The sequence below is a fragment of the Halichoerus grypus genome, chromosome 9, assembly GCF_964656455.1.
Source record: "Halichoerus grypus chromosome 9, mHalGry1.hap1.1, whole genome shotgun sequence".
NCBI lineage: Eukaryota > Metazoa > Chordata > Mammalia > Carnivora > Phocidae > Halichoerus > Halichoerus grypus.
The window spans coordinates 70,857,109-70,883,186 of record NC_135720.1 but is presented as its reverse complement, the minus strand read 5'-3'; the positions used below and the strand labels follow the sequence as shown (position 1 = coordinate 70,883,186).

Genomic DNA, 26,078 nt, shown 5'->3' with positions numbered 1-26,078 from the left:
ATATCTATAACAGTATGATCTGAAGGCCCCTAAAGTATTAGTTAGAAATGCAGGTTTCCAGGGCCCAACTCTAGTCTACTGAATCAGACAAACTTTCTAGAAATGTGGTCTGGGAATCTGCATTTAAGTTAACTTGTCCAGTTGATCTTTACTTCACCACAATTTGAAAGCTTTTCTCAGATAATTCAGATCCTGAAGAGTAAGTCTTACCTGCACCCAGAAGTAGTCTCCTCACATTAATTTTCTCCTTAGATTTCCAAGAAGATAGTAAGGGCCCATATTAAGCTGTGCATTGGACATTAGTTGGTAAACTCATGGTGAAGAAATTGAGAAAAGAACCAGTCATGTTAAGAAAACCATTGGGTTGGAAATTTAGAATCTCTCAAGAAGATGATTAAAAAAAAAAATCAATATTGTGACAAAAACTAAGAGCAAAGACAAAATTAAATTAGACCTAAAGCACAGATTAAGTTCGTGAAAGAGAAAGCTAGAGCCCACATGTTTGCAGTTCCTCTGTTACAGTGTAACAACTGAGCATATATCTTGTCCTCTTTGGATAGTACTTGAGTTACAACTTTTGATTATAGACAATTTTATTGTTCAAGTATAGATCCCCCAAATATTTGAAAGACAGTTGTAAATAAGCTCCTAAAGTTTGGAGGGCATATGTTCTCCCTGCAGAGTCTAGGACATTTTAAATAATGAGGATAAGTATAAATCCATATCCATAGGACTGTAAAATATAAAATGAACTGAATTTGTTTCAGTGGGCATTTATTGACTACTTACTATTACCTTGTGATGTGCCAAAGGGTATTAGAGAACTGAGGCTGAATACAAAACACAGTCTCTACCCTCAAAGGGTTTACAGGCTCCTGAGCAAGGCTCATCTATAGATTAACTGTAATGAAAGGCAAAGTGACAGATTCCAAACCAAATAGAGTAAGTAGCAAATCAAAGGTATGAGAGTTTGAAGAGCTGTTATTTCTGTATGGGAAGGGCAGGTAAGAGAAAGCAGAACAAATGAGTCAAATCTACTCTAATGATGATGTTACACCCAGACTTCACTCCACCCAAGCAGACCAAGGAAGGCTTCACAGAGGAGCTCTGGTTAGAAAGGAACTCAAGAGGATGGGGATGTGGGGACAGAAATAGTAAGAGAACAGTTTTGTAAAGGTATGAGAGAGGGTAAGTGCTTAGTAGGACTGATTCTGCCCAGTATATGAATAGAAGACTAAATACTCCAAGTGATATTAGCTGAATTATTATTATTGTTTTATTGAAGAATATGTCTGTAAGATTCACAGAAATCAGCAAAACTTCTTAAAGCAAACCTTTTTAAAGTTGATGTCCTAAAATGGGACAAGACCTGTGCATTTCCAAGTTCATCCCACTTTGACAGGCCTATTTTTAAAAATCCAGATGCTATGGGTGAAATAGCTGAAGGGCATTAAGAGGTACAAACTTTTAGTTATAAAATAAAGAAGTCATGGTGATGATGAAAAGTTAAGCATAGGGAATATAGTCTATAATATTGTGATCACATTGTATGATGACACATGGTGACCATACTTATTGAGGTGAGCACTGAGTAATGGATACAATTGTTTAATCAATATGTTATATACCTAAAAGTAATATAACATTGTACTTCGATCTTATTTCAATAAAAGAAAGCATTAAAAAAAATCCAGATGCCTGAAAGGGAGCAGAATTTGCCACCTCAAAATGTGTCTCTTTAACATGAGGTTTATTTTATTTTATTTTCTTCTAATTTAAATTTAATTAGCCAACATACAATACCTCATTAGTTTCAGATGTAGAGTTCAATCATTCTTCAGTTGTGTATAACACCCAGTGCTCATCACATCACGTGCCCTCCTTAATGCCCATCACCCAGTTACTTCATCCCTTCACCCACCTGTCCTCCAGCAACCCTCAGTTTGTTTCCTATAGTTAAGGGTCAGCATGAGGATTATTTTAAACTGATTATTATTATAAACTGATTAAGAAACAGCAGACACAGGTAAAGTTCTGAAAACTGAGTAGAAGTCACTCTTTTGTAAGAGATATTTATATTTATGAGGGAAATCTCTGTTCCTAAGGGTGTCTCCCTCTCTGTGCCAGGAAGAGGGCAATGACTCAATCTCTAGAAACTTTTTTTTTAAAGATTTTATTTATTTATTTGTCAGAGAGAGAGAGCACAAGCAGGGGGAGCAGTAGGCAGAAGGAGAGGGAGAAGCAGGCTCCCCGCTGAGCAGGGAGCCCGATGTGGGGCTCAATCCGACGATTCCGGGATCATGACCTGAGCCGAAGGCAGTCGCTCAACCAACTGAGGCACCCAGGCGCCCTCTCTAGAAACTTTTATCAATAGAGAAAACAAGACTGAAATCTGCATTACAACCATACCCTGGTTTGGTGTGCTTTTCCTGGTAACTCCCATAACTGACTCCCCCCACCCAACATCTTCTTTTGTCTTTAGCTGAAGATGATATTTAAGGTGATGGCTTTGGCCATTTGGGGGAGTTACCCAGTTTTCCAGGATCTCTCCCATGTATACAGAAAGTATATATAAGGGAGCAAGAATTCTTGTCTGCAGAGGCCACTTTTAGGCAACAGGCTTGAGCAAAGGAAACCCGATGGAGATAAAAGGGCCCGCAGCAACCATGGGACTGAATGCAAACAGGCTCATTAGGCAACCCACCCTGAAATAGCCATAGGCCCTAGTAGACCAATGGGCAACTTACAACCTGGCACAGGAAGCAAAAAGGGAAAATTCCATATGTTCCCATGGCTCCTCACCTTCCCCCCTTCACTATAGCCCTTCATCCCTGCCTCCTGGCAGACAGTCTCTCCTTTGCTGTCCTGCCTGTTGCTCTCCTGCATTGTAGTCAATAAACTTCTATCCCAGGGGGCGCCTGGGGGGCTCAGTCGTTAAGCTTCTGCCTTCAGCTCAGGTCAGGATCCCAGGGTCCTGGGATAGAGACACACATCTTGCTCCCTGCTCAGCGGGGAGCCTGCTTCTCCCTCTCCCTCTGCCTTCTACTCTGCCTACTTGTGTGCTCTCTCTCTCTGTCAAATACATAAAATCTTTAAAAAAATTTTTTAAAAACCTTCTATCTCCTTTGTTCTGCCTTGGGTACATTCTTTCTCCACCCATGCCACCAGGCTCCAAGCAATCGGGTTACCCCACATTGTCCGCTCAAAGTTCCTTCTAACTGGACTAAGATTCAAATTGACATAAGACAGATTCACAGGAGAAAATCAAATTTAATAGGCGTACACACAGGGAATTCACATAGACAAGGAAATTCCAAAGACAGTCAGGCAAAATGAGGCAAACATGTCATTCTGAACTAAGTAGAGGGAGTGGGGGTCTGGGATTTCAGAGGAGAGGAATGCACTTCACAGGGTGATAAGAAGAGCAGATGCTTGGTAATTAGATGTTTGCCCTGCCACAGAGATGGGTCACTCAGATAAAATTTACATCTGCTAATAATTCTTAGTCTGAAAGACCCCCAATTTAGATTCTTCTGTGTGGTTAAGAGAGGAAAAAAAGTCTTCTGAGCCCACAAGGTCTCAAGTGCTTTCAGCTCAAAATAATCCCCAGGCCAAAGTGGCACATTCAGGGAGGGGCCTGTCCTGAACCCCTTCATACACATGTTACTAAACTTCATTTTTCTCCTGTTAATCTGTTTTATATCAATTTAATGATTAGGCCAGACAAGGAACCTAGATGGTAAGAAAGGAAAACTTTTCCACCCCTACGGTTTTGGCAAGCCAGGTGGGACCTTCGCTGGCCAGACGCTGTTTGCTTTAGGGTTGCTGCAGCTGAGAGATTCTGGGACCTCTGACAGAAAGCTGGCGGAAGGTAAGAATTCTTACCGCATCAGTCTCCCAGACCTCTGCCTGCAGGGTCTGGTGGAAGTGAAAGTGATGAGAGTCCTTTTTTATTTTTTTATTTGCTTTGCTTTTCTAAATTTATATGAGCAGAGAAAATATTTGTGGAACTATTTCCTTGGGTATAGTGACTCTGGTAAAGATTTGTTTTGAGTACTCTTGGTTTTTATTGATCCTTTTCCTCCCAGAGACAGTCAAAGTTTTTCTTAGTTTCTGTCTATTGTGTTATTTGTCATCAAGAGGAAAACCATAGGGTAAAATGTAGGCATAGGCGTACCTCTATACATGCTGTTCGAGCCTGCCTCAGGCTGGCTGTTCACGGTTCTCAACAGACCAGCATCTGTCCGGACAAACTTGACTGTAGGTTAATGCGCACATGAGGTGAAGGCTGTTGCTGCTAAGGGGCATCCTGGAAGCCAAAGCCACTAAATTGGTGGGCACAAATGGAGCACTTAAGAGCGGTTAGAGTGCTTGCCACCTAACCCAAACACCCCCATATTAGGATAAGTTGGTCACAGAACACGTTAGACTGACACAAGGCCATCCACCAACCCCAAAACAATTTCTGTGCAATGAGACACTTCGTAAAACACCATGCAGTCCCTCTAAGGTATTAGTTTGACTTCAAGAGACCCAAGGCTTAAAGTTGCTAATGTGCATATCAGAAAAACTGGATGAGGCTTCCTTTAGTCTTCTGTGTCTTGGGAGCATGGCTTTGTGACCAGAGAGAATATTCTCCCTACCAACTGTAGGATGCATGTACCCGTGTCTGTTTGGCAGGCAGCCCAACAGGCTGTGGATCCAAAAAAGAGGGGGAGTCATGGGAACCTCTAATTTATAGCCTGTGGGTCAGAAGTATGGTAACAACCTGGACTTGCAACTGGCAGCCACATTCTGTTTGTCCAACTGTGCCAGTTCTCAGGGGAGTTTGTTATAAGGGGTCCTGGTTCATAAGGGACCTTTGTTGTCTCAACCTCTGCTGTTTTGTTAGTGCTGGAAAATTCCCATTCCAGTAGTGCCTGCCCAGTGTCACAGATTAGCGGGTCTGTGACTGGAGGCATCTCAGCATCTCACATTCTCGTGGGAAACTGGATACACTGCACTACACCATTCTTACCACCTGTGCCAATGAAGTCTGACTTCTGAGGCTACCTCTGGGAGTGCGCTTTCTGAATCTTGTGAGGGCTGCATCTTTTGCACTCTCCCTTGGGGACACTTCTTGTATCTGTGGTTAAGCCATAAAAAGGCTTGTTGGTTTCAGTCATTATTAAGATTAAAATAAGTTCCTTCTCATCAATGGTTGGATGATGGATCCTTTGAACTGGACAAATTTCTGTATTTAAATTTTTTTTCCGAAGAGCTTTTATCCTAAACAATTGTCTTATTGGTACCCATGGAAAGACCAAATTGAAAAGCAGATAAAAAGGATGATGGCTAGCCTTAGGGACTGACTCCCTTAATAAGGTGGAAGAATAGAAATTAAACATTTTACAAAAATTAAAGTCCACATCTAATGTAAATTCCCCTTGTCCACTCTCTCATACACCCCTTTATCCCCACCTCCATCCCTGATCCTCCAGAAGATCTTTTATATCTCTGGGTCCCTGGTTTAACCCCCATTTCAAAATCTAGCCCCATTGCCCCAGCAAAGTCCCTTACATACCTAAAACTCTTCCACCTTCCCCAGAAAATCCCTTAAATACCCAGCTGCTTGTTTTGTTTTGTTTTGTTTTAAGATTTTATTTATTTATTTGAGAGAGAGAGAACTTGCCAGAGGGAGAGGCAGAAGCAGACTCCCCACTGAGCAGGGAGTCAACACCACTGCTGCCAATGGGGCTCCATTACAGGACCCCAATCCCAGGACCCTGAGATCATGACCTGAGCCAAAGGCAGACTCTTAACCAACTGAGTCACCCAGGTGCCCCCCAGCTGCCTGTTTTGACTTATCTTTCTCTACAAGATTTTTTTTTTAAGATTTTATTTATTTATTTGACGGAGACACAGCGAGAGAGGGAACTTCCACAAGCAGTGGGAGAGGGAGAAGCAGGCTTCCTGCCAAGCAGGGAGCCCGATGAAGGGGCTCAATCCCAGGACCCCGGGCCCATGACCTGAGCCAAAGGCAGACCCTTAACGACTGAGCCACCCAGACGCCCCTCACTGCAAGATTTGTAGAGAGCACTCTAGTCTGATTTCCAGCCCCAGGGTCCCAGGGTACACAGGTTACTCATGTAAACATTAAAAGTCAGGAAGTGAATTTAGCAGAAGCACCTGAGACTGGAGGTAGAGCTCACACTGCTGTTTCTTACAATTCCTCCTACTTTCCAGGGCTCTGTAATCACACTGTACCAACTTCAGCCTTTCCTATACAATGTTCTTTGTGGATGTATCCTGGACCTCCACTACAAAAAAAGTAATATCCCCTGGACAGCAACAGATTTTCTAAACAATAAAGCCCTTTTAGAAGACCCCACCAAATTTAAAGGGGAGTTGGAAAGATTAGTGGTCAATCACAAGCCCACTCAGAGGGACCTAGATTGGCTGTTAAGGGGTGTTCTTCCCTGGCAAGATTATGCTATAGTTATCAGACAAGCCAGATGGCTCCCTGGGGGAACTCCCCCTCACCCCCAAAGGAAACAGATGACCAGAATCTCTTCCAGGCCCTTCTACAAATGACCAGGAAATAGCTCAGCTGGAGGCTGATAGGGGCTTGATAGGAGCAATATTAGAGGCTTTCACCCTAAAGTAAATTGGTCTAAGTTTAAGTTATGCATTCAGAAAGAAGAGCATCCAAAGGCCTTTGTTAAATGTTTTATACAGACTTTTTAAAGACATAAAACATTAAGCCCGGAAGTTCTAGAACAAAGACATCTTTTTAAATTCCCATTTTATTTGCAATGGAAGTCTTCCTGGTATAAAGAAACAAATTGAAGATAATTTAATTGGATGGGCAGGTCATCCCCTTGATATTCAGGCTGCAATATTAGTTCTTTTTTTTTTTAAGATTTTATTTATTTAGCCATGAGGGATGTCTGGATGGCTCAGTTGGTTAAGCATCGACTCTTGGTTTCAGCTCAGGTTACGATCTCAGGGTTGTGAGATCAAGCCCTGCATTGGTGCCCAAGCTTAGCGTGGCGTCTTCTTGAGATTCTCTCTCTTTCCTTCTCCCTGAGAGCAAGAGAGAGAGGAAGTACAAGCAGGGGGAGTGGCAGGCAGGGGAGAAGCAGGCTCCCCACTGAGCAAGGAGCCCGATGTAGGGCTCGATCCCAGGACCCTGGGATCATGACCTGAGCTGAAGGCAGACGCTTAACCATCTGAGCCACCCAGGCGCCCTGCAATTCAGTTCTTTAAGGAATTGGAAGCAACGGTCTTTATCTTGCAAATCTCTACAAAGCCAGAAATATGGTTCTAGAAGCAATTCAAAGCTTACTATTCTCACCAATCCCAAAACCCCTACTCATCTCAAAATTCTTGTAGCTATTGTAAAAGATCAGGAAATTAGAAACACAAATGTCTTGCACCTAAGGAAAGGAAAAACTTAAATAGTAACTAATGTAGGGGCGCCTGGCTGGCTCAGTCAGTAGAGCATGTAACTCTTGACCTCGGGGTCATTAGTTCAACATCCACATTAGGCAGAGAGCCTACTTAAACAAAACAAAACAGTAATTAATTTAAACCTCTGATAATAGGCAAATACACCCTCAAAACTCCTACTGTGAGGCCTTGCCAAGTCCGAGGACCCAGAAGGGGTCCTGAATGACCAGCCAGAAGGGTCCTTGGCTATATGCAGGATAGAAATCAAACTTGAGCCAGGAGGAAGTGAGACCAGAGTTTACTGATGATATATGAAGAGAGAGCAGATAGAGATGGAGAGGCTGGGAGACTCAGAAAGGAAAAGGAGAATGAGTCTTGTTTTTGCTTGGGGTCTGGTGTTTTTATTGAGAACAGTCATCTGGTGTACGTGTCTTCTTGGGCATTCAGGAACTGGTCGAACAAAGACAAGTGCTCAGCTGTCCTCCATAAGTCACTTATGCCCTAAAGCCAGGGGTCTTGGTGTCAGGGTGTCTGTAGTCAGTGGTCTTGGAAAACATACTTGATAACCTTGCCTGGTGACTCCTTAGATGTTATCTATTACGCTGGAAGTCCCCAACAAAAATCATTAACTCCTTGACCTTTACAAGGAGGACATACATTAAGGCAGGGGTGCAGGTTCTAGCAAGAATAGAAGCAGGAAAAGGAACAAAGAAAAAAAAAACCAGCTTTTTTTCTTTGGGTCCCTTCAGTTTCCTCTCTCACTATATTGGAGAAAACTTGGATAATGTCTCTGTGCCTTTGTGATGTGGATTTTCTACTCCCATCTTCTCTGGGAACTAAGAACCATTTTTTTGAAATGCAAACTTTAGGGAGAAGTTTCTCATCAGAAGAAATACAAAGGGGGTAGGTATTTAGAAAGTGGGCTAATAAAAAATCTTAAATGTATTCTTCACAAATATTAGTAGAAAAAGCTTTAGCCATCTTGGGAGGTAAACTTAATTTTTTCCATTTGCCAGAAACACAGCTTGGATCCAACTTCTATTTTATAAACCAGTAAGTTTTGCATTATTATGCCCATCTCACAGCCAAAGTTTATTTTACTTTATTTTTTTAAGATTTTATTTATTTATTTATCTATTTATTTGAGAGAGAGAGAGCATGAGCAGGGGGCCAGAGGGAGATGGAGAGAGAGAATCTCAAGAAGACGCCACGCTAAGCTTGGGCACCAATGCAGGGCTTGATCTCACAACCCTGAGATCATAACCTGAGCTGAAACCAAGAGTCGATGCTTAACCAACTGAGCCACCCAGACATCCCTCATGGCTAAAATTTTAAAACAAAGCTTTAAGATTTCTTTGAGTCTGTCTATATGTTTATGTGTATCTGTGCATGTATACACATGTTATAGATGTGTGATATTTTTGTTGCTAAAATTAATTCGTTGGAGAGCTCTATTTAATTGGCTTAAAAACAAGTTCTCCTAAACGTAATTGTTGGGAACAAATTATTTAGATAGATGTAAGTAGAATAAGAGTTACAGATAAACTCTTTAGCAACAATTATATTTCAAGGTATGTGTTCTTAGAAACAGTTTCTCAAATCTCTTCGGTAACTTGAAACTTTAGTTTTGCTAAGTTAAAATAAATGATGAGATATTGATTGAATATCTAGATCATTTTCAAATAAGATAAAATATAGTGATGGTAGAAAGAAAAATTAGAAAGTAAATGTAGAAAGTAAAAAGAAAAATGCCTCAGTAGGAATTATAATGTGTAGATACCAGATTTTAGTCCTGTTAACTCCAGTCATGTTAATTGTCTTTGAGGTTTTGGTATTTCCTATAAATTGGATGGATCCTAAATTCTCCTAGTTTCCTCATCTGGCTACAATCTCCAAACTAACTTTTCCAATTTTCTCCCATCCTTTGATTTGGAATCACTGAGAACTAAAACTGTCCTTCACCCCGAAGCCCTGCAAACTGAAACTAGACACCTGATACAAATTTCAGAGGAATCAGGGTGCTTGGGTGGCTCAGCCTGTTAAGCATCTGACTCTTGAGTTCAGCTCAGGTCATGATCTCAGGGTATTGAGATCGAGCCCCAAGTTGGGCTCCATGCTCAGCTCGGAGTCAGCTTGACTTTCTCTCTCCCTCTCCCACTGCTCTTCCCCATCCCTGCCTCCATGCTCTCTCTCTCTTCAAATAAATAAATCTTTTTAAAAATTCAGAGAAATCGCCACAATAGCTGATATTTAGACAATCTTCTTCATGCTTGTTGCTGTATGGTCCTCTTAGAAAGTTTATTGGTACACAGATGATATAATCAGAGGCATTCAAACTGCAAACCAGGAAAATCTCTCAGATTGTCATTGCCTCCCCTCACTCCATCCGAAGATGCTTCCAACCCTGACAACTAGAAATCCTGACTGACTGTCCCCTGGGCTCAGACTGATTTATAATTTGCTCCAATCATTAACCTTTGCTTTTCTTTTGTTTCCACAGAAATGGTTCTTGTTAATTACCTGATTGCTTGCATAATATAGGCCTAACTTTGGGATCCCACCTAGACTGCCTTCTGAAATGAGACGCGAGTGTTTAACTGAACTGACCAATTGTCAGGACTAAGAGACAGCTTCAGTGAGATGGAGCAACTCAGGCTTCTTGATTGTGAAATTTCTTATTTAAAGTTTCAAAGGTGGGACTAAAGGGCGGCAGAATTTATTACCCCAAAATGTGTCTCTTAGCCTGTGGATTATCTTAAACCAGTTATTTTTTTTTTTTAAGATTTTATTTATTTATTTGACAGAGAGAGACACAGCGAGAGAGGGAACACAAGCAGGGGGAGTGGGAGAGGGAGAAGCAGGCTTCAGCCCGATGCAGGGGCTCCATCCCAGGACCCTGGGATCATGACCTGAGCTGAAGGCAGACACTTAACGATGGAGCCACCCAGGCGCCCCTTAAACCGGTTATTTTTAAGAAACAGCAGACACAGGTAAGCTCTGAGAACTGAGTAGAAGTTACTTTTTTTGTTTTTTAAGATTTTATTTATTTATTTGACAGAAAGAGACACAGCAAGAGAGGGAACACAAGCTGGGGGAGTAGGGGAGGGAGAAGCAGGCGTCCCGCGGAGCAGGGAGCCCGATGCAGGGCTCCATCCCAGGACCCTGGGATCATGATCTGAGCTGAAGGCAGATGCTTAATGACTGAGCCACCCAGGTGCCCCAAAGTTACTCTTTTGTAAGAGACATTTATACTTATAAGGGAAATCTCCATTTGTAAGAGTGTCTCCATCCTTCACTGTGTCTGGAAGAAGGGGATGATTCAACCTCTAGAAACTCATATCACGAGAAAAGACCAGGACTTAGATCTGCATAACAACCATACCCCGGCTTCCAGTTTTCCCGGGTCTGTTCCAAGGATACAGGAGGTATACATGTTATTGAACTTTGTTTTCTCCTGTTAATCTGTCTCATAACTATTTAATCACTAGAACCTAGCAGAGAAAACATTTCTGACCCTTCATGCCACAAAAGTAATACTCTCTGATGGATTTCCAATGAGGTAAATGAGATAGTGATTAAAACAGAAATATAAGAAAAGAAAGTCACTTTCTACATTTCTCTCTTTGCTTCTTTGGAGAGATACTGTGAACTAACTCAAGGATTCTATACAGAAACAGTGCATACTATTTTCATGCTTCCAAATTTTATTTTGCTTTAGTGATTATTTTCACCTTGGTTAATTTATAAGTTTGAATAATTGAGGCTGTATTAAAAAGCATTTCCTTAAGGTGTTGTTCCTCTTTCTCATTCATATGTGGCTTTTCCTCCTGTGGAAAGAAAAAAAATTATCCAAATAGGCAATAAAAATATCCCTCCTCATTTAATTACCTGTCCATCTTCTTTCTGGGACAACTCAAGGACTAAAATTAATCCTCCTAAATGTGGGTCCTGTGTCCCGGTGCCTTTGGAATCATTTCAGCATGTGGAACAGCACCTGCCTCGTGTTTTCAACATATTATTTTACTCCCCTCACTGTTCCTCTCAAGAAAAATGTCTTCCTTGTCAAAGTGTGGTATATTTTTAACCGATGCCAATAGAGCTTCAAACCCATGCTCCTTCTTTGTGTCTCTGGGCACGGCAGTGGTTCCCAGACTCTGGGGATACTTTCTACTGGACCGAACCCCAGACAGACTCCAGCCCTCACCTCTGAGTTCCAGGAGGCGGCCTGTCTGGGCCGTTGGCCCAGCTCTTTGGAAGAGAGCAGGTTGAGCCTGCCAGAGACCAAGCAGCAGTGCCCGCATCGCGGCCTCCGCAGAACAGACTGGAGCATCCCCTCCCGGTCGGTTTCCGGAGGCCCAGCGCCCCGCCGCGCCCTGTTGAGGCTCCAGCATTTCTGGGCCTGGAGGCCCCCCGGCGGCCGCTGCTCCCGGGCCAGGAGACACAGCCGCTCTGTGGACTTGATCTGCAGTGCTAGGTGGGAAAGCCGCCTTGGCCAAGGCTTGGTCGCTTGCGCGCGGGCGGCGGCGGCGGCGGCGGCGGCGGCGGCGGCGGCGGCGGCGGCGGCCCCAGGACCGAGGACGCAAGCGCTCCCGCGGCTGCCGGGCTAGCGAGCGATGGGCCACGGTCCGGGGAGCCAAGTCTGGCCTCCGCCGACTGGAGACCCGCATACAGGGTCAGCGGAGCGGAGCCGAGCTTTGGTCCGGCTCTGGTCCTGTGGACCTTCTCGGCCGCGGGTGCCCAGGGAGAGAGCCGGGGAAGGGAGAAACAGCCACTCGAGAGCGGCACGCTGTCTCTGCTACCTCCTGGCCTTGCGCTCTCTCCCTGCGTGTTGGGGTGGGGGCCCGGCTGCGGTGGTTCTCTGCGCCCGTGGTGGGAAGGACCTGCCCGGCCTCACCCCTCCGCGATCCGTTTTCTGCCAACACCGCGCTCGCTGCATCCCTGGCACGGCCCTTGGCTCTGTTAGCAGGCACAACCCAGCTCCCTTCCTGCCCCTGGGCCCTGCTATTTCAAGAATTCTAGCGAAAAAATGTGCACTGGCGAGGTGCAGGCCTGGGCAGGCAGGGCAACTCGCGAAGCAGGCAGGCACAGGTGGACTGAAAGCAAACACACCTGTCCCCTAAAGGTTTTCCCAGCTTTATTGATCGCAGGAGTGGGGTAAGGGTCTATTCCGGTCTCTCAGATTTACTCTGAAATAGAGCCTCTTGGGAGTGAAAGTCCATATGATTAGATCATGTCCATAGCAGTCGCGCTGTGCCCAAAATGGGCACGGGCATTCGCTGTGCAGACACTGAGCTCCCCAGAGAGAAGGATTCTCTTGGCCCTAGGGTTTATTCTTGTTTCTCGATGGAACAGGCCTCCGAATTCCCCCAGGAACGTCTCAGTAAGTAGGGGTGTGTGTGCGCGTGTGTGTGTGTGTGTGTGTGTGTGTAATGATTCTGTAATGAACTGACAGTTTGGTATTTAAGAACAAATGGACTTAGGTACAAACCAGTCGTGTACTTGTTGATACATGTTTTCTATGGATAAGAATGAGATTTCTGAGATCTCCACGACCTCGTAAGGGAGAGTATTTCCAATCCTTCTCATTTAATTAAAAACCTGTACTTTGTTGAGATTCTGTAGACATTCTAGTTAGCACCTCAGACTATTGTGTTCTGAGTTGAATCTACACACATTTTCATAATAGAACACTTGTCATGTTGTAAATAATGCCTTTACAGGTGACTCTTCATCACAATTGTAAGCTTCTTCAAGGCAGGAATAGTTTTTATTCACCTTTGATTTTCCCAAACCAAGCAGTGCATGTGCATAAATACTCAGTAAATGATGATTAAATATAACACCACTCACTCCTAGTCCTTCCATTTCCTGTAGGCTCTAAAACAGAGGAATGGGGAGGTGGAGCTCAAAGATAACGGATAAAAGTGAAGGACTTAGACGTTCATGATGAGGGACATTTGCAAGACCTTAAGAGTGCTCAGAATCAATTTGCTAATCAAGTCTCCTTGGTTTTAGAGCTATCCTGGGCAAGAGGTGGGAATGACCTACATTCTCAGGATATTTTTTTAAATCAGTATTTGGATATATTTCTCTTTTCATGTATTTTCCTTTCTTTTTTCCGTTTTTCTTTCTTTCTGTAGATTAGGTGTGGTATAAGCCATTATACTTGAACTGAAAATATGCCTTGGCTAAACTTTTGATATCTATTTTTTTGATTTACTGGTACATTTGGCTAATTTCATATTTCTCACTTTTTATATTTGCACCATCATCCTAAAATAACATAAATTGGAGAAACCTGGTTTTGGGTGTCTAAAATACTTCACTTGGGAAAGTGAGCTGCAAATATTAAAATCTATTAGCTGTCTTAATTGTTGCTTTTTCAGCTATCAGTGATACTTTAAAAAATATACCCACTCCTTAGCCTTTTAATGTACTCCCCAGACTCTTCCATAAGTAGATATTTGAAGAACTTGTCTTGTTAATATGTAATATCACTACACATGTTGTACTAATATTTTAGCTGATACTGTTTTTCATAAGGGATTCAGTTGTGCTCACTCCCCTTATACACTGGCACTTAACAGATGTTGCTACCACTGATGCATTACAAAACATTCATTCTGGACAACATACTACCTAGAATATTTTCTGTAGCTGCTAGACATCTCTGGAAGAGGATGCTGCACACAATAGGAATTCTTATTTTAAATTCTTGTACTAGAAAAATATACTTCACTTGGAATGATAGTGAAAAGACTAGGTGCCTGATCAGTATCATTGTTTCTGAATTTCTGTAGACCATTCAGTTTTAAGAAAGATAAGCAGCTTGTCTAATTTTCTACTACTAACAAAATATTCATTATTCTGAACATTAGGGTTAAGGACTTGACTTTTTGTTGTACCTCTTCTACTGTTTTGTTCAAGTGTCACGTATTCATTCCTTTCAGGTAACCATATGAAATATGGTTGAGAATGCCATCTCTATTTGCAGCACCAGGAAAAAAATGCTGTTGAATTTATAATTCTTGGTAACCTTGCTCTTTTATTTTAGCATCAATTTCCCCTCCTTCGTTGTGATTTTAATGGAGTTCTTATTGTTTTTTTTTTTTTTTTTCTTGACCTACTTTCTTTTCAAGAGCTTTCATGTAGAGTGTTTTCAGTGATGGTGATTTCTGTAGTGTATAGGAGAAAGTCTTAAATCACAGTGAAACAGATTAGTTGGCTATCACTTAATTTAGAAATGTTTTCGTGGTTTAAAAATCATCTGGTTACAACGTCCACAATTTCATAGAGCGAAATCTTTTAAGCTGTGCTTTTCATGAGTTCTCTCCGTTTTCCGGACTGAGGATTTGAACCTCATTCTGCTCTGATCCAATTGTTATTTTTCTTTGTTGCCTCCACCCCCTAGAGATTGTGTTTCCAAGGGGAGGCGTTCTTGGGGCTGAAGAGGAGAGCCTAGTGGGATGAGATCTGGCACCTCGGGAACTAGATCCCTCCTCCCCCGCCTGGTGAGAAGGCAGAGACAATTTTGACAGTTCGTAGTCCCGCTTTGGCTCTCACGCTTGCGGTCCATGGGTAGGTTTTACCTTCTCCCTTTTCCCCTGTTCTGGCTTGCCTACAGGCCAACCGCATATGCAGCCATTGCCCCGGCCCACCCAGAGCTTTCTCTCACCCATCCTCTTGGGGAACTGGGGCAAATGTCCGTAGAAGACTTCGGGGACTGGGGAAAGGGACGCCGGAATCGGGACACTCGAGAGGGCAGCCCCTCCCCAGGCTTTCCCCCACCCCCAGTCGCGGGGCCCACGTGACCGAGAGCAGGCCTCCACCGGCCCGCCCCTTTCGGCCGCTGCAGCCCACTTCCCGCTCTGGGTAAGTAAACCGCGGTTTTCCGCACCGCCCCAACCCCGCCCTCTTCCTTTCCCCTTCCCTTCACCTCCCTCGGGCTCCCTCGCGCCACTCTCCCCTCTCCCCCATCCTCCCCACCAGGCCCTTTGTACGTGCTCGGCGGCGTGCGAGCGCGCCCGGCACGTGACCCCGCCGAACGTGGCATTGTGTTATCACGTGACCCAGGTGCGTACGCGACGGAGCGGGGTGTGAAGATGGCGGACGAAGAGGCCGAGCAGGAGAGGTTGAGTCGTGGCGGAGGCGGTTGCGTCGCGGAGCTGCAGCGCCTAGGCGAGCGGCTCCAGGAGCTGGAGCGACAGCTGCGGGAGAGCCGCGTGCCGGCCGTGGAAGCGGCCACGGAGTACTGTCAGCAGCTGTGCCAGGTGAGGGCGCCTGGGGGTCCCCTCCCCCTTTTCCCCAGCCAGAGGGGGAAGAGGGCGAGCGAGCGCCTGGGGGCTGAGCGGTGGTCGTCTCTTCTTTGGCATCGTTGGCGCCGCCGCCCAGGCGGGAGCGGGGAGTACGAGGAAGGCGCCTTTGTGTGGCTGCCGTTGTGGCGGTTGTTGTCGGCAGCTCCCGACTGGGGGAAGGGAGTTGTGGTCAGGGCGGAAAATCCCCCCTCCCCTTCCCTTCCCCGAACTCGGGACTGCGTGGTCCCCGAGGCCCAGGAGATGTAGACGGCCGAGGACTGAAGTCCTCTTTTCCGCAGGGAGAGGGTAAAGGAGGAATGGAGGCCAGGTCTTCTTTTTCCTCCTCCTCTTATTGTGCACTGGGGATTACCGCGCCCCCCGCCTCTGCGCCTCTGGTTTCCCACTCCGACGGGCCTCCGCCCCCACTGGTTTGATTCCTTTGCTTCCCCCTGCTTTCATCCGTCCCGCCCCCGGCCCCGTCCTCGCTGTCTCCCGGCCTTTGTTGTTCGAGTTTCGCCTTAGGACTGAAGGGGCCTTTGTTGATGTTCAGAGGAACAGTCCCCGCCGACCCCTTCTAGCTGGCCGAGACCTTCTGGGGTGGGGGCGCAGAGGTTGTCCCTTCCTGCCTTTGCTTGCTTGGTGCACCGCTTCCATGGTAAAGGTTGCTCTCCTCGGTAGAGGAGAGGAGCTCTTCCCTGTATCCTGTGGGGCGGCTTTCCAGAGTCTGCTTCTCTTTTGCTTTCACCCTTCGAGGAGTACGGTTTCCTCTGCGCTTCCTCCCCTGTCTCCCCACCGCCCCTATTATTTGGAGCCTTCCCTATTTGGCCTCCTGGTGAAACGGAGGTTCTTGAGGATTGAGGTTCTTGTGGACCGGTGCTCAGGGCAGTTTCAGACCTTTCCTTCTTTTCTTGAACAAGGACACTGCTTTCCAGTAACTGCGTTCTAACCAGGATTTGGAACGTTAAAAGCACTGTTTGCTCGATAGAAATCGGAGAGTTTGGGTCTACATTTGGACCTGATTACAAACCCTCCAGTTAGTTTGAAATTTCAAGGAGCTGCTGCTGGCTGCGGTGAAGATTTTGGTTAGATTGTCGTCTCGAGGAGGAAAAAGACAATTTATACAGGTCACATTTAGAGTTAACTTGTCAATGTATCATTATAGAGAAGTTGTTTTGGAAAGATAATGAGCCTAAGGCCGAACAATGGGTGGACTATTTTAGAATCCCCGAGTAGATTACATTTTCACTTAATTTTTAGTCTTCAGAAATCTTTCCTTTAGAAGATCAAGGATACTTGAACCCATACAAAAAATTTTTCCATTAATGTATGCACGTTATTGTCACTAATTATTTGATAGTACTTCATTATCTTAAAAAAAAAAAAAACTTTGTGAGATCAAGTGGTGACTTGTGTAGGAGTCTATGCAATGTGAAAGCTCCCCACTTAAGGTAATAGAGGTCTGATGAATACCTATGGCAGAATTAGAGATTCCATCATTCCTTTGAATCCTTGTTTTAAAGAATTGTTGAAATTTGCCATTTTGACCTACCCTGGCAGCGCCAACTCATTGTTAATTGGTCTTTTAGATATAAAGATTTATTTTGGTGTAAAAGAATACTTGAAGTACCCATAAAAGGAACTGTTTCTTTTATAAGTAAAGTCTGCTTTAACCGGTGAAAAGTATTAAAGTCTAGCTTTGCTGAAAGATACTTTTCAGATAGCATTATCCACTGATGGGTTTAAGGCTAATTACCGTAAATATTCTTGGCGAGCAGTATTTATAAGCAGGATTAGTGATTCTGGGAAAATGGAAATCTCATGCAGGTTGGACTTTTTTGAGTGTATGGAATATCATAAAGTTGTCACTTTAAAAAGTATTTTTAATGGATGAAACACCATTGTTTTTTTTATCAATATAAAAGGAATTTACTGTGTTTTAAGTGATTAGTTTTATAACATGTATATAGTTTTTATTGACCAGTGCTACAGGAAACAGTAATAAAACATGCTGGGTTTCTGGATTTCAAGAATAATGAACTATTTCATGCATTAAAATCCCACAATAATTTAAATGTATTTAAAAGTAATCTCCATTACTTGAACAGTTACAGAATGTATCTGATACTTGATCCCCTCTATAACAAATGCTATGGGGTTTTTTTTTTGTTTTTTGTTTTAATAATCTGTTTGTTTTAGTGATTTGGTCAAGTGGGCAGTAACTTGAAACAATTGTTTCTTTAAAATTGTATCCTAGCCATTATTACTTAACGTTCGGATATGAGTTGAGCAAAGCAGTGGTTAACAAAGAATTTATTGGAGCAATTTAAAAACAGTACTGGAAATGCTAGGAGCCAGAAATTATGTCTTGTTTCTAACCTTGAGATTAGCTTTTTTCTTTGTAAGCTTTTTCTGTAAAACTGTGATATTCACATGCTTCAGAAAGGCAAAGATGAACAATAATTGTCAGTTAGTGGGTTTCAGACTTAATATTCTGTACCTGTTAACACTTAGTGCTTGTGTAATCCTTATTGTTGCATGTATTTTAAAGAATGAATTAGTTTTAAAAATGAACTAGTTTATATTTTGAATTTTTACCTCAGCAGAAGATGAGTTTCTGGAGAATATAGTGAAACCTACAAAAGAAGAAGTTGCTTATGCATCCTAGTTTATAGATTTTCTTTCTTTTTGAATGAAGTACAATATAACAGATTTCTTGAGTTCTGAGAAGTAAAATAGAAACATAAAATAAGTTTTTCTTACTGTAAACAGAATTGTTTTGTTCTTTATATTGTGTTGGAAGTACGCCCCACTTTTACTTGTTTACCTGAACATTTGCTTGAAGTTAAGTAGGAGGAGGGGAGGGTGGTAGAGGATGAGTATAAGGGAGTGCCTGTCAAAAATCTCAAATTTCTTTAAATCTTTACAAGCTAGCTTTAATCTGGGTAATGTAGATTACTTCACTGATTTCCTTAAAATCAACTTAGAATAAGAATATAGGATAACCAGAAATAATTTCTTGGATTTATTTGTGTGAGGATCATTACTATACATAAAAATTGATTATAATTGGAACTTCTTGGACTATTTATTGTATTAGACGGGGTCAGTATTCACTCACTCACTCAACATTGTTATTGAATACCTACACTGTGGGCCAGGCAATCATCATCATGGTCCCTGGCTTCAAGGGGCCTACAGTCTTTGAAGGAAGGTAGACAACTACTAATTGTTGTAAACTGTGATTTATATCTTTTATTTAGGAGATCAGTGCAGTACAGTGAAAGGTTATTTATTTGGGAGTTTAAACAGAAGCATTTCAATAGAAGAATTGTTCTAAAAGAATTTTAAAATAATTATTCATTTAAAAAGTTAAGCCATTGTAATAGTTGAAGAACGGTTTGTCAGGACATAGTATTTGTTGACAGCATTATATGCAGGACTGGATGACTGGTTGATTAATACATGAGTTGTGACTGGTTTTGCTCATTTATCTTCTGGTGGCCGATAATTGTTTTAAGAGATTGAATGGCAGTTTTGGAAATATGTTTGTATCTTGCACATGTGCACACATGCACACACTTATTTAATTCATATAAGCAATGTGTCTCAACTGCCTAGTACTTTTTCCCCTGAAGTTCTCTCTTCAAGGGCATTTGAAAATACGTGGGGTCAGTTGTTCTGTCATTGCAGTGTCTGCAGATGTGATACTGGCATTTAGTGCCCGTGGGCCATGGATACTAAATTTTCTGAGGTGATTAGGATAGTCCCACCCCATTGAAATGTATTCCTCTGCCTAAATACCCGCAGTGTTCTTTTGAGAAACACTGAACAGAAAGAAAAATAATATATTAAGACTTTTTTTAGTTATAATCTTTTCATGTTAAGATAATATAGTTATATTAAGAAGTGTAGCTAATCTGGAACAGGTCCAGGTAAATGCTGTTCAACCATATTTAAATTCACACTGAGCTTGAGAGGTCAAGAAAATTTCTACTTCCTTAGTAGAAATTACAAGCAATTACTTAAACAATTACTAAAACAATTCAGTTTTACTGGGGTAAGAGGGTAGCAATTTCAGCATTCTTAATTATCCTGATTAAAGCACAGATTTGACCTTTTGAGATAATTAAAATTCTGTATTTTTAAGAAAGCATTTAATGCAAAGATTGGATTTAGATGTTAGCAGGAGATATAAGATACAGAAGACTCTTGTATATAAAATAAGATTTAAATAAAATTTCAAGATGACAGTTGAAGAGGTGTCAAAAGGCAGTGTATCATTAACAAATTTATTTTTTATTCTGTTTTTTAATTGAAAGTGTAGTATAGGGATGCCTGGGTGGCTCAGTTGGTTAAGCGTCTGCCTTCCGCTCTGGTCATGATCCGAGGGTCCTGGGATCGAGCCCCGTATCTACCTGCTGCTCCCCCTGCTTTTGTGCCCTCTCTCTCTCTGGCACATAAATAAAATCTTTAAAAATAGAAGTGTAGGTGTAGTGTACTGATTTTTTTTCTTTTCTTTTTTTTTTTTTACAAATTCAAACAGAGAAAGGGCATATAACAAAAACTTGATCTTCCCATCCCAGACCTCCTGTCACCCCCAACAAAGATAGTCCCTTAATAGTTTTTTATCCCTCTTTCCAGAAATACATGTTTGCTCTTTTTAAAAAATTAAGATGAGGACACACTGTACAATGCATCTTGCTTTTATTTACCAAAAAAATATATCTTCGAGATCATTCCATAGCTCCTCATGTAAATCTGTGGCCTTTTTTTTTTTTTTTTTAAGATTTTTATTTATTTGACAGAGAGCGCACATAAGCAGGGGGAGTGGCAGGTAGAGGGAGAGGGAGAAGCGGGCACCCCCTGCTCAGGGGGGAGTCTGCCTCTCCCAGTCCCCCTGCTCAGGCTCTCTCCTTTCTTTCAAATAAATAAATAAATCTTAAAAAAATAAACCGTAATAATTCCAGTTTATGGCTGTGTTTAATCAGTTAATTATTGGTGGCTATTTAATAAGTTAATTTTATGTAGAGTAATTTCAATAAATTGTTCAAAGTAGGAGGTAAGCATTTCTGGCTGGGATATCAGAGAAGGCTTTACTGAGATAGGATTTGAGCTGGACCTTAGTGCTTTTATTAACTGATGCCTTATTGAAATAAGAAGAAAAATCAAAATAAAACTGTTAGGAGAGCTTCTGAGTATTTAAATTATAAAGTTAAAATATTTCAGAATATATTTTTGTTTCATCTGTTTGGTACGAGTTGATTGTTTTACCTGCATCTTCTGTTTAGCTTTGTTATATGGCAAGTGTTTTGAAAATGCTCACTTTCCTCAAAAAAAAGCTAGACTTTTTTTCTTTTGATTATTAGAGGGTATCTTAAGTTAATTTTTAGGACACTTCAAATGGGAAGAAAGGATGGCTTGCTTGTTAATTAGTGATAATTACTTTAGGTATTGAGGGAGTAATAAGTCATTTAAACTTTAAAAGTGTAGGTAATGCTCAAGGGAAATAATTTTTTAAATGCTCATAATTAGTATGATTGCATATTAGAGATATTCCACTTTCCAGAATATGCTTATGCCAATTTTAGCAAAGGAAGACTTTACCAAATTTTGCTTGCCTCCTTCTTGACGCTTCCTGGTCCTAATTTGAAATGGAGGAAGATAAGATGTATTCTGCAATTGCCCTTCATAATATTTTATATGACTAACCTGCAAAACCAAGGATTTTTGAAAATATATGTTCTTAACTATATGAAGCTGCTGCTGTATTTATTTTCTTTGAAATTCTGTCAAAGTTGAGAAATTACCTTACTTTTTTCCAACTCCCACACATAAATCCAGTTCATAAAATTAACCAGTCACTATGGGAGGAGCGTCATTTATAAAATGGAAAGTTTGTTTTTTATTAATGCATTTGTTACATACCCCATATAACTTTTTAACTATATATTGTTTCCAGGAACATCTCTTGATTCATTATTTCTTTTTTAGTATTGAGAGTTGCACAGTGTGCCTGAGAAGAAATATGTTACCTTTTTCCCCCTTAACTTTACATTACAAAAACTTTATGGGGCGCCTGGGTGGCTCAGTTGGTTAAGCGACTGCCTTCAGCTCAGGTCATGATCCTGGAGTCCCGGGATCGAGTCCCGCATCGGGCTCCCTGCTCAGCAGGGAGTCTGCTTCTCCCTCTGACCCTCCTCCCTCTCATGCTCTCTGTCTCTCATTCTCTCTCTCTCAAATAAATAAATAAAATCTTAAAAAAAAAAAAAAAAAAAAAAAACCTTTATGGTCTGTGAGTATGCATATTTAGCCAAGAAGATGTGTTAAAATTCAGTCAGTTACATATATTTTTTCTTAATTTATTCATTTTTTAAAAGATTTTATTTATTTATTTGTCAGAGAGCACAAGCAGGGGAAGCAGCAGGCAGAGGGAGATGTGGGAGGGAGCCCGATGTGGGGTTCTATCCCAGGACTCTGGGATCATGACCTGAGCAGAAGGCAGACGCTTAACCAACTGAGCCACCCAGGTGCCCCTTTCTTAATTTATTTTAATTAGGTAATTAAATTTGTCATGTGGGAGCACTAAAGGAGCTATGGAGAATTATGGAGATCTCTGCCTTCAGAGCCCTTACAAATTTGATGCATATGTTAACAGTTAAGCAATAGTATTAGATATTAAAGTATCTAGTGATAAATAACAGTAAGTGGAGTGTAAAGAGCATTTTGAAGTTAATTTAATAAAAATTGATCAGGAAAGGAAAACACTTATTTACATTGAGTCTTGAATCAATTTGGATAAGTAAACAGAAGTGAGAAGGGTGGGAATAAACACTCAGAAAAATGGAACAACTTCAAACTGGCATCTTGGAGAAAAATGTCAGGGGTTGGGTCGAAAAATAGGGTAGAAAAGATAGATGAGAACCAGAGTAAGGGTTTAGGATCCGAAAAGGAATTTTAATTAACCTTTTAAGTATAGATAATATATGGTTACATTGCTTAAAGACTCACCCTCCTAAATTTGGGACATTGAAACACACAAAAAGAAGTTCAGAATGTTACAGCCTTAGGTGTTTGTGTTTTAAGTAGGCTCCGTGCCCAGTGTGGTGCTTGAACTCACACCCTGAGATTGAGAATCACACGCTCTACTGACCGAGCGAGCCAGGCACCCCCAACTTTGGTTTTTCTTGAAGTATCCTGTAGCAGTTTTATTGTGGTGTAACAAACTACCCCAAAACATAGTGGCTTCAGAACAGCTGTTTTTTTGTTTGTCTGTTTGTTTTAAGTAAACTCTACCCCTGATGTGGGGCTGGAACTCACTACCCCAAGGTCAAGAGTCACATGCTCTACCAATGGAGCCAGACAGGTGGCCCAGAAGACTAGCTGTTTTTATTAATGTTCACAAATTTATGGGTCTGTTGGGTGGTTTGCTGTCAGCTGGTAGGTTGTCTGGGATGGAATGGTCCCAGATGGTCTCACTCATTTGTCTTGTTGTCAGGTGGGTTGGTCAAAGTTCCTCAGTTGGGTTGGCTCATCTGCTCCAGTCTTACCATCTAGTAAGGTTACCTGGGATTTCTTTACATGGCAAGAAGAGAACAAGTTCTCTTGCACAACTGCTTTTTAAGCTCTGCTTGTGTCATGTTTGCCAAGGTCCTTTTGGGTACAAAAGTGGTAAACCCAGCTTCTTTGGGGTACAAGGAAATGTGATTCTTTCTATAACATAACAATCTACCACATATCCCAATTCTCTTTATTCCCCACTGCAATGTCAGGCACTTTTATAGGTCAGATTTCAATTTTTCCTCTCTGTAGCCCTGCCTCTACTTTTTTTCTTGTCAATCCATATTCTGTAATCAAAGCACATCTCTTTGCTCCTTTTCTTTTAGATTGGCTAAAGGTTTCCAGTCCCGTTTTCTAATCTCAGTCTCTAAGTAGAAGAAGGGTGTCTCCACTACATCACTCAAACTTTGGGAAATTTGTAGAACAACCTCTTTATTTACAGTAGTTTTACCTTAATATTAAGTATGGTCTCAGTTTGGTGTTTTATGCTGTCTGAACGTTGTGTAGTCCAATAATAGCATCCTAGGTCTTGTCCTACCTTCAGCCTTCTTTTTTTTTTTTTTTTTTGTAACTGGTGAACTTGCTTTTAACCTTACTTTCAATTTGTGAAAGTCCCCAGTATCCTGCTTTTATCTTTCTACCTAACTGGCAGTCCAATACTTGTAACAGTGTTTCTCAAGTTTGAGTTTGCAGAAACCCAAGAGAGTAAGTCTAGATCTTAGAGTTACAAGTTTTGACTCAGCTTATAGTAAGATGTAACTTTTTTTTAACTTCACCACCTAGTTGTTACACTGAAACAAAAATATCACAAAACAGTACTTATCCTTACTAGGTGTGTGATGCGTTCTGTTTTATTTATTATTGTTTTGCAAAGCTGCTCTTGATTTTATAGTCACTGAATAGTCATAACCAACAGTTTGAAAAATACTACTTATAGGGGGATCACTGTGCTCCGTTTAGTAGTAAGCAGAAAGGTAGGCAGGCAGTCCTAAGTTCTAAGGTGACCTTCTAGTCTAGCTGATTCAGAACATTCTTACAGTTTATTTAGGAGGAGCATCAAAATTAAAATACAGTTTTAAATTTCTTACTGTGAATGCTAGAAACCCAGCATTATGGCCATGGAACCCAATTTGAGAAATTCTGGTGCATAAGATAACATACAAATTTAAGCCTCAGCCACGGTCTCTGCTTGCTCTGTTTACTTTTTTACCATCCTTTCACTGTTCAACAGGAACTTTCTGTTCCATCTAAATTGGTCTCTTCATTCCTCACAAGTATCCCTGTTCGTTTTACTTACTTTGTGATTTTGCTTAGAGGAGCAGTGTTATGTAGTGGAAAGCCAAATGGATTTGATTTCAGATATGAGCGCCTCTCTAATTGGACAAGATCTTTAGCTTATGCTTTCTTTTGGAGTTAGAGGCTTTACTAAGATTGAAGATGAAGAGAATTAATGTTCAGAAAGAGAATTAATGTTCAGAACTGTTAGATGCTTTACTAACAGTGAATTGTTTATTCTGAAGACCTGTGAGATCATAGGATTAAATACCATTCAGTTTGTTTAAATATCTCACTTAATCCAAATTGCCTCCTAGGATCTCATCATTACTATATAATAATTGTTTAGTATGACACTGAATCATCAGAAGATGTTAAATTTTATTAGGCATTTGTTTAGGAAGACAGAGATATTTGGTTAAATGGCTAAAATGAAGCAGTTCACATATCTGGACAATGTATTCATATGGAATATTTGGCATCCTTTTTGATGCCTGACATAGGCAACGTTATATATTAACTTCATAATTCTCAGATACAGGTTTTATATTTAAAAAGAGGTATCTGAATTTAAAAGTGGTAATTAATAATTGACTGGATTCCCATCCCAACTTTATAGGGCTATTAGAAAGTTAGCGTATTAGGGCGCCTGGGTGGCTCAGTTGGTTAAGCGACTGCCTTCGGCTCAGGTCATGATCCTGGAGTCCCGGGATCGAGTTCCGCATCGGGCTCCCTGCTTGGCAGGGAGTCTGCTTCTCCCTCTGACCCTCCTCCCTCTCATGCTCTCTGTCTCTCATTCTCTCTCTCTCTCAAATAAATAAATAAAATCTTAAAAAAAAAAAAAGCGTATTAGATATTTAAATTAATTCCTGTGGTAATTTTAGTTTACCAAAGTTAATTGAAGCAGATATTTGTGATTTTTGAGAGAAAATTATTTTCATTAAATAAGAATGATTTTACTGCTTCTTTTAGATGAGCCATTATCATCAAAATGAGGCATTTAGAATTTTTTCTCCAAATTAATAGCTTACATTTTGTATTCTTTGTATAAATATTTGTACATATTCTTGATCTTTCCCTAATTTTTGCAAATATGGTCTCAGACAATAAAAAACCTGAAACATTGTATGTTTAACTCAAAAGCATTATCATTTTGTCAATTTATATTCTGAAAAATACAAATTTTTATTTTTAATTTTTTGAACAAAACTTTCACAAGATTATATTTCAAAAGAATAAAACAAAGTTTAATAAAATACTTACTAAAATTGATACTTAGGTTTGATCTTGTGACTTACCACAACTTATCCAAACCATATTTGCATGACTTTATTTTTTTTAAAGATTTATATATTTCAGAGAGAGAGTGTGACTGTGCTGCGGCGAGGGGGGTTGGGGAAGGCACAAGGGAGAGGATGACAGAGTGTCTTTAAGCAGAGTCCATGCTGAGTGCAGAGCCCAACTTGGGGCTCCATCTCACAATCTGAGCTGAAACCTAGAGTCCCACACTTAACTGTGCCA

General features: G+C 41.3%; 2 protein-coding genes across 4 annotated transcripts in view; one reads left to right on the top strand and one right to left on the bottom strand.

The window, feature by feature from the left end:
- Positions 1–10,085: 10,085 nt before the first annotated feature.
- Positions 10,086–12,374, bottom strand: LOC144379064 (uncharacterized). Its single transcript, XM_078055021.1, has 2 exons — positions 11,636–12,374; positions 10,086–11,258 (listed from the first exon to the last, which is right to left on the bottom strand). The coding sequence occupies exons 1-2, from the start codon at positions 12,096–12,098 to the stop codon at positions 11,236–11,238; spliced, it is 486 nt and encodes a 161-aa protein (XP_077911147.1). The 5' UTR covers positions 12,099–12,374; the 3' UTR covers positions 10,086–11,235.
- Positions 11,794–26,078, top strand: part of ZNF292 (zinc finger protein 292) — a 91,446-nt gene continuing 77,161 nt past the window's right edge. The window contains exons 1-3 of one of the 3 annotated variants that reach the window (XM_078055020.1): positions 11,794–11,905; positions 14,843–15,009; positions 15,505–15,701. In XM_078055020.1, the coding sequence (XP_077911146.1) occupies positions 15,006–15,009; positions 15,505–15,701 (201 nt within the window). In that variant the 5' untranslated portion in view covers positions 11,794–11,905; positions 14,843–15,005. Of the gene's footprint in view, positions 11,906–12,402; positions 12,812–14,842; positions 15,010–15,504; positions 15,702–26,078 lie in introns of those variants that run through there. The other 2 variants (XM_078055019.1, XM_036094832.2) reach the window with 2 other exon arrangements.

Excerpts from the sequence above, each read along its gene's own strand:
- LOC144379064 (XM_078055021.1), bottom strand. The coding sequence starts at position 12,098 with ATGCGGGTCTCCAGTCGGCGGAGGCCAGACTTGGCTCCCCGGACCGTG. Across the intron at positions 11,259-11,635 it reads CCGCCTCCTGGAACTCAGAG|GAGGAAAAGCCACATATGAA; the intron begins GTGAGGGCTGGA and ends TTCTTTCCACAG.